Below are 11147 nucleotides of genomic sequence, written 5' to 3' on the forward strand. Positions count from 1 at the left end.
CATTTTAGTATTAATGTCGTTGCATTTTTAGGTGATATGTTGACGATGATACCACTACTTATCGATATTATTACCAATCATGAGAATTTTAGATCAATTTCTTCAATACATCATTTGCCAGATTTTAATTAAATACGATCATATTTCATACACATAAATACTTACACGCCAATACGTGTGTGTGTCAGTTTACGACACTTAGAAAATCGTATTTATTGTGGAGTAGTATTTATTTATCACAACGTTTTTGATGTTGTGGTATCTATTTGTGCACTGAGCCAATAGAGTAAGATAAAAACAATACATCATACAAGATATAAATCTTGTATGCAAATTATAAATTTATAATTATATAGTATACACCTTCATCTATACCAATACTACTACATACTATTCCCATACAAAGACAAACAATGTAACACAAATTCCATGTTACTAGGAGTACAAATTAAATCAACTAATCTCCCACAATTATTTTCACATATAAAAAAAATACAAACTACTTGTCCTCAATATGCAATCACCATAATCCAAACAATAAAAAGCTTACTCCGCCGCCGTCGCCGGAGGAATCTTGAAGCGGCGCGGCCATGGGTATTTTCACCTCGAAGCCACTTCCCAAGCCCAAGCCCAACCCCTACGCCAGAAGAGAGCCACCGGAGCTTTCCGAACCACCGCCGGAGAGCATGACGCCGCGGAGGAGGCCCAATCCCCCTCCGTCGCCGGCGAAGCACTTGATGGCGGCGCTGCTGAGGAGGCACGCCTCGATGAAGCCTAATGCTGCCGAGATTCCGGAAGGGGAGGAGGTGGAGGAGGATGAGGCGGCGGTGGGCTTGAATAAGAGCTTCGGGTTGTCGAAGAAGTTCGCGAGCAAGTTCGAGATCGGAGAAGTGGTGGGGCGAGGGCATTTTGGGTATACCTGCTCCGCCATTGCCAAGAAGGGTGACCTCAAAGCTCATAAACTCGCCGTCAAGATCATTCCCAAGTCCAAGGTTAGTCAGATAATAAAACACAACTTAGTTGATAAAACGTTTCTCCTTTGTTCAAAAAGTCGGAATTTGACTTTAAAAAAGAGTGAGAGGAGAAGTGAGACTAATTCTGGTAGATTGAATTTGATAATTCTTATGCACTTAAAGATTGTTATATGTGTAAACTAATTTTAGATTTCTTTATGATTTTATATGAATCTGCTCTGTCATAATATAGAGTTATTACTATGTTTATTTCAATGAATCCCTCTCTTCCATGTAAAATTGGACAAGGGAATTGTTACAGTGCAATGAAAGAGGAGATTGAAACACCATTTCTGAGGCCTAATAATTGAGAGGGTTGGAACATAGAGTTCAAAGTGTATCAGAAACTCATGACTCATTCATTACATTTCTTTCATACTTAAATGCATTATCAATTAGGTGATGAATAGTCACAGTCCAATCATTTCTTCTCGAAAATGTAGTATTGAATGTGACTTTGAAAGTCTAGGAGCCCACTTAGGTCCTGATCTTGAATGCTCAATAATAGTGATGATAATTGCGATACGACTCTGTGCAGATTGTGACGTATTGAGAAATGGTTTATGCTTTGCCATTTTAGTGTATGGTATGCAGTCCCAAAGAGGAAAACTATAAGTAAAATCATGTACTACTTTTTTTCTCTTTCTGGAGTTTGATGAGGGATTGAGCTTTAGGGCTATTACAGAAAATTCATTAATAGTGGCAGCAAACACGAAACATAATGAACTCATTGTGATGAACGAGACCATCGCCTTCTCTGGGGAAATTGACCGATCCATGGTGGTGGTCAGACCTCAAGTCGGTGATGGCATTCGGTTGCAAGATTACCGTTATGATTAGACGAGTTTTGGGAGAGTCTAGGTAGATTTTGTTACTTTTAACAAGCATATACTATATCTTAAACTTTTGCTTGTCTTTGATATTTAAATATTGGTTGAGCAGATGACAACAGCTGTTGCCATAGAAGATGTTAGGCGTGAAGTTAAGATCTTGCGAGCATTGACAGGTCATCCTAATCTCGCCCGATTCCACGATGCATTTGAAGATTCCGAGAATGTCTATATACTCATGGAGTAAGCTTTGAACTCCACAACTGCTTTTCAATCTCATCTAAATCCATTTGGTACTAAATAAAGCTGTGTATTTTTATGCAGATTGTGTGAAGGGGGGGAGCTTCTTGATAGGATACTTGAACGGTTCTATACTCTATTTCGTTCGAGCTTTTAATTCATAGCGATTGGTAAGCATGACAGGCGCCCTAACATATTCGACTTTTTTTACTAGAGGCGGGAAATTCACAGAAGACCATGCGAGGACTATTATTGTGCAGATTCTGAACATCGTTGCGTTTTGCCATCTGCAAGGAGTGATCCACCGTGATATTAAACCGGAGGTATCAATGTCCATGTAACTTCAGAATGTTTTACACCAATAAGTATCCTTTCGAAATAAAATAAAAAGTAGCCAAACATGATACTATTACTTATTTATGGATCTTTGTGCAGAATTTCCTCTTCTCCTCAAAAGATGAAGATTCTCAGATAAAAGCTATTGATTTTGGGTTATCAGATATCATCAGACCAGGTATATTCTCCTTCCTCAACATCTTGCTAATCTGTTGGTAGTGTAACAATTATATGGCCAATGCTAACAGATCAAAAGCTCAATGAGATAGTCGGAAGCGCGTACTACGTGGCGCCCGAAGTTCTACGCCGATCGTATGGCACGGAGGCCGACATTTGGAGCATAGGTGTGATCGCATACATACTACTATGTGGCAGCCGCCCATTCTGGGCTCGTACTGAGTCCGGCATTTTCCGAGCAGTTCTCAAAGCCAGCCCGAGTTTCAACGACGACCCATGGCCATCGTCGTCTTCAGAGTCCAAGGATTTTGTAAGGTGCCTGTTATGCAAAGATCCCGGCCGTAGAATATCAGCTGCTCAGGCTTTATGTGAGTCATCCTCTAATATTAGAGATGCTGCAACTTCCCTTTGCTCTTCCCAGACCCCCACTGATCACCTCGTTTGCAGGTCATCCATGGCTCCGAGATCACGAGAAGGTAAAGCTCCAGCTCGACGTTCATGTGTTTAGACCCATGAGGGCGTACATGCGCTCGTCGCCTCTGCGTAGGGCTGCACTGAGGGTGTGTATATCTGCTTACGATCGACGGTTTAGGTGCTTTCGAACTAATCAAATTGATGATGCTATTTGTCCGATTTTTGCAGGCTCTGTCGAAAGTATTGAAGGCGGACGAGCTGTATTACCTCGAGAAACAATTTGGATTGCTGAGTCCAGATGCCAATGGAGGCATAACTTTAGAGACCATAAAAATGGTCTGCTCATATCATAAACCAACAGCATTGCTCTTTTTTCTCATTCATAAGCTGAACACAGTTCTTTTCCGGGCAGGCGTTGATGAGAAGTGCTACAGATGCAATGAAGGAATCCCGGATCTTGGATTTCCTCGAGCCGGTAACAACATAAATACACTGTTTTAAAACCTATTTACCTTGTTTTTATTGATAGACCAACAACTTATTTGACAGAAGCTTCTGAATTGCAGCTAAACGCACTCGGTTATAGAAAGATGCATCTTGATGAGTTCTGTGCAGCTGCATTAAGTGTCAATCAGATGGAGATAGTTGACGGATGGGAAGAACGAGCACGATCTGCATATGCTATATTTGAGAAGGATGGAAACAGAGCTATCCTCATTCAAGAACTAGCATCAGTAAGCTGGGTTTTGTTCTTAAGATTTCAGGAAGCCATCTTTTCCTCTGAGTTCTAACTGATGTGAATTTACCAGGAACTCGGGCTTAGCCCTACAGTGCCAATCCATGCAGTTCTGCAAGAGCATATAAGACACAGTGATGGGAAGCTCACCTTGCAAGGTTTCATTAAATTGTTGCACACCCTGCAGCCATGCTCGCCTGCAAAGACACCGTAAGAGCTACAATAGTGTTTCAGATAACGACGGTTAGTATAAAACTGAACTGCAGCCCTGAACCAACCACCAAACATGTTTTGGTCCCTGAGTCATCGTTTATTAATATGATCCCGTTTATCAGTGAAGTTCTCTGTTCTTAGAGAGAAAACAGACAATATACACCAAAACTGTACAGTTCTGGATAGATGTGAAGAGCTAAGTTATGCCAGATTCTATCATTATTGTTTCATGACCGTACAAATGTATGGTATATGACTATATATGTACATCCTGATTTCTGAATTCTGATGCAAATGGCATTCAAATCTACCATTTGGTTAAATTTCGGAACTGCACCATATATTCAAGTACGTTTCTTTCCGGGTTACGAACAAGAAAAACAACACAAAGACAGTTAGCCACATCTGGATATAACTAGGAATGGATCCTGAAATATCCCAACTCATTTATGGAGTTAAATTCCTTCCCTTGAACAATCCATTATGTTTGCTTTTTTGTGATGGGAGGATGAATAAGAAGAAGAAATCAAGGGACCGGGTATCAGGATTCCGGCCAATCTTGCCACCATTAATATTCTGAGGTCATCAAAATTTTCAAGAATGTAACAACTATTGATATATATAGTCATGTCTCAGAGTACTCAAAATCAGCTCCTTAGTCATTGTATATAAACATAGAAATGGAGGTAGTAGACTAGTAAACACAGCACACTAAGTGAAAAAGGCTATAGGAAAAGGCAAAAAGTACTTCATTCTGCACCACAGTAGAGCAATAGCACAGTATAAGCAACAACTTACAAAAGAGACATTACCTAATTCATATCTTCCAATGTGAGTTTGGGACTAAAGTCGGTCTAATTCATCTTATGAACTATAGAATATATTATGCTACGGTCTGCTAGTAATACAACGATCGATATTCTTACATTTACCGCATAACAATGCCCCCTCATCTTGATGACAGTCGTTGATAGAGATCATCGGCCAAAAGCTGCCTCAAGTTCCCCCCATAGTAATAGAACGGCTTCTCATTCTCCAGCACCCCCGGTGTCTGGCCACTTTCCTCCGGCTCCTTCCACAGCTCCGGCTCAGGCTCCCTTGCAACCTGACACAGATTGTGCAACACGCAGCAAGCAACAATTGTTTGAGGAGCGTGATTCAGTCCCACATTCAAGTCCTGCATAATCTTCCACCTCCCTTTTAGCAACCCAATTGCCTCCTCCACTGCCTTTCGTCCCTTCATCAGCGCCTCATCAAATGCATTCTGGGCGGGACTGCCTGTCCTGTCGTAGCTGAAAGGCGTCATCAGGAACGAGAGCAAGGGGAAGCTCCAATCCCCGACAATATACGGCCTCACAGGCTGCCCCTTGACGCTAACCGCCTTATCCCAAACAATGTCGCTTGAAATCAGCTTGTTATACAGCAAACTATCCCTAAAATGATCAGCGTCCTCGTGGCCTCCGGGGGCTTTCACGCAGACATCCCAAAATATCTTCTTGTGATCGGCCACGACCTGCAATAGAAGCGATGGGAATCCGTATTTGCAATAATACATTGAGCCGTTGATTGCATCGGGGCTGAGTTTGTGGAGCTTGACGGGGGTTGTATCAATTGCGCCGCAGACATTCGGGAGGGGTGTGATTTCCTGAAATCCCTGTGTTGTTTCGACGAGGCGGCGGCGGGCGACGGGGATTTTGATGAATTCGGGGTAGAGCTTGGTGGCGAGGAGGCGGGTGACCATGTTTGTGATTTTGGAAATCAGGTAGGGCTCGAGGGCGTAGCGGGAGGCTAGGGTTTTGAGGGAGAGGCCGTGGGCGAGGCGGGAGAGGACCATGGCGACGGCGTAATCGGAGGGGAGGGAGAGCTGGGATTGGGTGATGTAGGGTTTGAGCTTCTCGACGACGGTGGTGAAGACGGGGTAGGAGAGGCCGTAGAGGGATCGCCATTGGGCGTCGCGGAGGGGGGCCTCCATGGCCCAGATGCGCTCGGTGGAGAGGGCTCGGAAGGCGGCGACGGAGAATTCGGAGGGGGGTTTGGCGGCGGCGGCGGAGGAGGAGGTTTTGGGCTTCTTTTTGGGGGGGTGGGAGGCGAGGTAGGAGAGGACGGAGGAGAGGGTGAAGAAGAGGAGGGGAGCGGCGGAGGTGGAAGCGGCGTCGGAGGAGGAGGAGGAGAGGAGGGGGGAGGTGGTGGGATCGAGGTAATTGTGGAAGTGGAGGAGGTTTGATAGCATCAGGAGGAAGTATTGATCCATGGTTGCAGAAACCCTAGAGAGAGAGAGAAGTGTGGAAGTTTTTGCTGAGAATTGGGGTTGCAACGACGACGGAGGGTACGACGCCGTTTTTGCGCAGCGGTGAGGGTGTGTGATGAGAGAGGTAGACCGTATTTGTATTGGTGCCACGTCATTTTTTAGTTTTTTGCGTCACCCCCGTATTCTAGTCTAAATTAATTTCTGAGTTTTAGATAATTAATTGAAATTTTTTTAGTGCAAGATACACTCCCCTTATATGGATTCCATTTTGGGAAAAGATGAACATCCACAATAAAAATAAGTCAGTAGTTTCTAGTCCATGAATATCACATGGCAATCTTATTTGGTATACCTCACTAATAAGATCTTACTAAATGGAAATGTATAGCTTACATGGCCAAATAATTACAATGGCATAGTATGATGTTTTAAGGATATAATTTCCATATATAATATACACTATATATACACACAACACATTAAATTATTAATTGTTTATTTCGTTAAAAAATTCACGTGTAATAACATTGAGATTTAATACGCACACTTTTTTGTATTATGCTTTTTTTTCTTTGTTTTTCTAGTTGAGTACATATTTATTCATTTTTTATACTCACATAATTTTCTAGAATGTACTAAAATTTGGTCTTTTTTTATTCAAGTAAATATATTCTTGACTATATTTATAATTTATTGATTATATCTTTGTGTATGTTTAATTTTTATCTTCATTTTATTATAATTATTTTTTTACAGTTAAATAACTATAAATTAAAGACCACATTTTTATGCCTACTAAAGTTTTATCTTCTTTAGATTTATAGTTGATGTTTCTTTATTAAGATAAATAAGATTATAATCCTTAATTTGAATACCCTAATGAATAGTAGTAGTATTTTAATTTCTTTAGATTCATATTTTGTCTATTGTATAAAATCCATCAGATATGATCATTGTGTAATGATAAATTAAAAAAAAAATAGAACGTCATTGTATGGTCATTCATATATTAAATTTATTGTGTGCGATCATAATATAATATAATTTATGTATATATCAATAAAAAAGATAAATATTCCCATAAAATAAATAAATAAAATTTATATTTTACATATCAATAAAAAGAACAGAACTCTCGATTAATAAATTTGGTGGTGCAATATAATCATTTTATATATGGGAATTATAAAAATTTCCTTAAAACATCATATTATGTCATTATAATCATTTGGCCATGTAAGCTATACATTTCCATTTGGCAAGATCTTATTAGTGAGGTATACCAAATAAGATTGTCATGTGGTGTTCATGGACTAGGGAATTTTTTCTCGTCAGCCATAGGTCAACCACTCTCTCTCTCTGCCACGTCATCAGCACTAACAATCCACCTGCCACATCATCATTTTACTCAAATAGACTAGCCATAGGCCAGCCGCAATAAAAATAATTCAAAAACAACTACATTTACGGAATTAAATTTACGATTAAATTACGGAATTAAATTTACGAGACATATATGGGAAAATTCATTAATTGCATTAAAAAAAAGTACATTCATTTAAAAAAATAAATTACATAATAAAGAAAAAAAACTATCGCCGTGCAGTCTTCCGTGCCCACAACTCTTCAATTATATCCTTTTGGAGTTGAATATGAGCATCCACTTGGCGCATGTCGGCATATTCCTGGAGGCGGCCGACTTCATCGTGAGGTACCCCACGTCGTACGCTAGGGGTGGCCGTTCCGTGGCTTGGACCGACTTCATCGTCATTGGCCCAACTAGTCAGTTGTACGCCTTCGTCTTCGACGATCATGTTGTGCATGATAATGCAGGCGTACATTATATCAGCAACGCATTTGACATCCCACAAACGCGTTGGACCCTTAATTGTCGCCCATCGAGACTCCGGAGCACACCAAATGCGCGCTCCACGTTCTTGCGCGCCGACTCCTGCCGTTCCGCGAAGTAGGCCTTCTTGTCATCCGCCGCGTGCCTGATCGTCTTCACAAAGACATGCCGCCTAGGGTATATCCCATCCGCCAAGTAGTAGCCCATATCATGCCGGTTGTCATTGGCCACAAATGAGACGGTCGGACCGATGCCCCGACACTTCTCGTTGAAGAGGGCGACGAGTTGAGGACGTTGAGGTCGTTGTTCGACCCGGCTACCCCAAAATACGCATGCCAGATCCACATCGGTAATCAGCTACGGTCTCGAGGATCATCATGGGATTCTTTCCCTTGTAGCCGGTCGTGTAGGCCCTTTCCAGGCAGTTGGACAGTTCTTCCACTCCCAATGCATACAATCTATGCTGCCTAACATCCCGGGGAACCCATGCTGCTCCCCGTGCATCTGCATCAGATCCTGACAATCTTGGGGGGTACGGCTTCGAAGGTACTGCTCACCGAAAATTTGAATCACGCCCTGACAGAAAAACTTCAGACATTCCAGAGAAGTCGTCTTACCGATGTGGAGGTTGTAACACCCCGACTTTTTATTACCCTAAGACTTAGAAAATCGATCTACATATATATATAGGTTTCGCGTCTAATTTTCTTTTACTTCTCGTTATGATTTATCGTTGTAAAGTATATTTTGAATAGTGAATGAGGATAGTATTATTACAAAATACTATAGTATTCTCATAGTCCGTTTATGAAAGACCGAGCTTCAAATAAAAGTTCATACATGTTCAACATCGAGTTCAACGTTTGACTAGAGTGAAGAAAAATAGATAAAAGTAATCTCCATGCCCTTCGGATCTTGCGCAATAGTCCCGCCTTGAACCTCGATACCTACACGAACGGATAAGAAGCGTGTTAAATCAAGACGAGACAATCGACGAAATCAAATCACATCAAGCACGTTTATCAAACGGCGGCTCACGTTTTCCAAATGACGGCTCACGTCTTTTTAAGCGACGAGACATAATATTCTTTCCTTTTTAGGTAAAAGGAATGGTTGATTAACCAACTTGCCTCTTATGGCAAAAAGTCCATAACCTTTGGACATTTCACCTCCACATATGAATCAAGTTTTAACCATATAAACTCATGCACCTTTCTTCCTTATAAATATCACACCATATCATCCTCTACCTTTTGGCTCCTTCACAAAAAAAAATTCTCTAAACAAAATTCTATCAAGATGAGGATGCATATAAGCGTTTGAAGAAGAGGAGTCAAATTTCCTACACACTACCATTCTTCTTCTTCTCCTTTTTCTCAAGGTAAATTCTCCTAACAATTGTTTTTCTTACTACATTGTCATTTTCATATTACAATTAGTAAAACATGAACATTTGAAGCCTCCCATGTCAAATACCAATTCTATACCACTTCCTTCACCCTCTTTAACATTTAGAACTTTTCATCGAACTTAAAACCACAACTAGAGCTTGATCATTGAGGAATAAAGTGCTTAATACTCAAACCATATTATTATGCCTCTCCCCTAATGGTTTTCATACCAATTATGCATATGACTTCCTAGAATAGAATTTGCCTTAACTATAGAAAAACTTAGACAATGAAAACAATTAAGCAATGCCTAAACTCTTAGAGAACTTCATCGCACAATAATAACGATCTTGGAAAGTTACCTCGTGAGCGAAGAAGCTGCCGGACCCCGGGGATACTGCCCGGCAATGGCCCACCGGCGGCGGCGGCAATCCGGCGACCGGCGGCAGTCCGGCAACATTTCGGCGGTTGTCCGACTTTTCACAACGAAATTAATCCCTTTTTCACGATCTATCCAAATCTTCACATTTCAAGACTTAATTGTTAGTCCTAAGCCTTCAATTTAAGAAAATAAAGAAGAAGAGAAAGAAGGGGAAATGGGGGAATTCCTACCTCTCTCGGTCAACGGCGATGAGACCGCCGTGTACCCGGCGGCGACGGCGGCAGCGGCCCACCAGTGACGGCAGCAGCGGCCCGGCGGCGACGGCGGAGGTGGCGGTTCGTGGCGGCAGAGAGAGAGAGGCCGAAAGAGAGAGAGAGGCCGAGAGAGAGAGAGAGAGAGACCAAGATAGAGAAAGAGGGGAGAGGGGAGACGTGACCGGCGGCCGGCGTCGCTCGCCGGCGACGGCAAAATCGCCGGCAGAGAGTGGCGAGAGAGTGAGATGTTGGAGAAGGGGAGAAATGTTTTTTTTTTGAAATAGAAGAAAGAAGGGAGGCTAATTTCTTTTAGTGCTTTTAGGGCAACACACTTTTGGGCCTCCCCTTTGGGCCGAATAATTTTAGTGAAGTATGGTCTTTTAAACTTACTAAGTGTGGGCCGTTTTTTTAGAAGAAAGGTGGAAGTTGGGCTTTTAAGTCTAAGTGATGAAATGAATCCTTATCTCTTAATTTTGGTTTAATAGTTCTTAAATTGTTTGAAGCTTTTAAATAATTAATCTTATGATAAATTAATGTCTTGCCCTCCTTAATTAATTAATTAAATTTCTTGAAGATAAGAATGTATGGATTTAATGAACCCTCTCCCAAATAATTATTTAATTACTTTAAGGTTTCTTATAAAATAGAGATCCACTTTTCTTAAGTGGAATGAAGTGATCTTGATCGCACCACGAACATAGGACGCATACTCCATGTAGGATCATTTCATGTCATGCACCTTATGTATGTTCATAAAACTAATTTAAATCATTATACTCTTTCAAGAAGGGTGTGTTCGCGGAGTTTGATTACCCAAGGTCGAGCTTTTGTAGAGTTTTACTTGGAAGCTTTGAGGTGGGCTTTATATCCAACACATTAAGTGTAGATAAAATTATCAAATATATGAAATGATTTTTGTTTGATAAAATTGCACTTACTTTTTTTCAAATGTTATCGTGCCATAAATTATTTGTTTTATGATGCCTATCTGCTTGGCGATGCCAAATGAATGAATGAATGAAACGAATTCGGCTCCAATAGGACCAAGATCCTATTCGAGTTAG

The 11147-nt window shown here is 41.2% G+C and overlaps 2 protein-coding genes and 1 long non-coding RNA gene across 5 annotated transcripts; 1 reads left to right on the plus strand and 2 right to left on the minus strand.

Annotated features, from left to right (window-relative positions):
* The first annotated feature begins 421 nt into the window (after positions 1 to 421).
* LOC125224124 (CDPK-related protein kinase-like) lies at positions 422 to 4282 on the plus strand. 3 transcript variants are annotated; one of them, XM_048127478.1, is made up of 11 exons: positions 422 to 992; positions 1956 to 2086; positions 2168 to 2209; positions 2298 to 2406; positions 2519 to 2597; positions 2668 to 2964; positions 3044 to 3072; positions 3239 to 3346; positions 3423 to 3485; positions 3577 to 3744; positions 3820 to 4282. In XM_048127478.1, exons 1-11 carry the CDS (start codon positions 591 to 593, stop codon positions 3958 to 3960), a joined length of 1569 nt encoding a protein of 522 aa, XP_047983435.1. In that variant the 5' UTR covers positions 422 to 590; the 3' UTR covers positions 3961 to 4282. The 3 variants fall into 3 exon arrangements, with proteins under 3 accessions (XP_047983435.1, XP_047983434.1, XP_047983436.1); XM_048127477.1 differs by having other exon boundaries at positions 428 to 992; positions 3044 to 3156; XM_048127479.1 differs by lacking the exon at positions 422 to 992 and adding an exon at positions 1717 to 1874 and having other exon boundaries at positions 3044 to 3156.
* Positions 4283 to 4685: 403 nt separating this feature from the next.
* Positions 4686 to 6314, minus strand: LOC125224126 (protein ALP1-like). Its single transcript, XM_048127482.1, has one exon. The coding sequence runs from the start codon at positions 6208 to 6210 to the stop codon at positions 4909 to 4911; it is 1302 nt and encodes a 433-aa protein (XP_047983439.1). The 5' UTR covers positions 6211 to 6314; the 3' UTR covers positions 4686 to 4908.
* Positions 6315 to 8826: 2512 nt separating this feature from the next.
* LOC125224132 lies at positions 8827 to 10345 on the minus strand. The gene is made up of 3 exons (XR_007176827.1): positions 10060 to 10345; positions 9810 to 9967; positions 8827 to 9003 (listed from the first exon to the last, which is right to left on the minus strand). It is a non-coding gene; the product is annotated as an uncharacterized LOC125224132 (long non-coding RNA).
* Positions 10346 to 11147: the final 802 nt, after the last annotated feature.

Source organism: Salvia hispanica, chromosome 4 (assembly GCF_023119035.1).
Source record: "Salvia hispanica cultivar TCC Black 2014 chromosome 4, UniMelb_Shisp_WGS_1.0, whole genome shotgun sequence".
Lineage (NCBI taxonomy): Eukaryota > Viridiplantae > Streptophyta > Magnoliopsida > Lamiales > Lamiaceae > Salvia > Salvia hispanica.

What these genes read in the sequence shown, in the direction of transcription:
- LOC125224124 (XM_048127477.1), top strand. Translation starts at nt 591, where the DNA reads ATGGGTATTTTCACCTCGAAGCCACTTCCCAAGCCCAAGCCCAACCCC. An exon ending in CTTGATAGGATACTTGAACG is followed by an intron (nt 2,210 to 2,297) that starts GTTCTATACTCT and finishes TTTTTTTACTAG; the next exon opens with AGGCGGGAAATTCACAGAAG. An exon ending in ATCAGATATCATCAGACCAG is followed by an intron (nt 2,598 to 2,667) that starts GTATATTCTCCT and finishes CAATGCTAACAG; the next exon opens with ATCAAAAGCTCAATGAGATA.
- LOC125224126 (XM_048127482.1), bottom strand. Translation starts at nt 6,210, where the DNA reads ATGGATCAATACTTCCTCCTGATGCTATCAAACCTCCTCCACTTCCAC.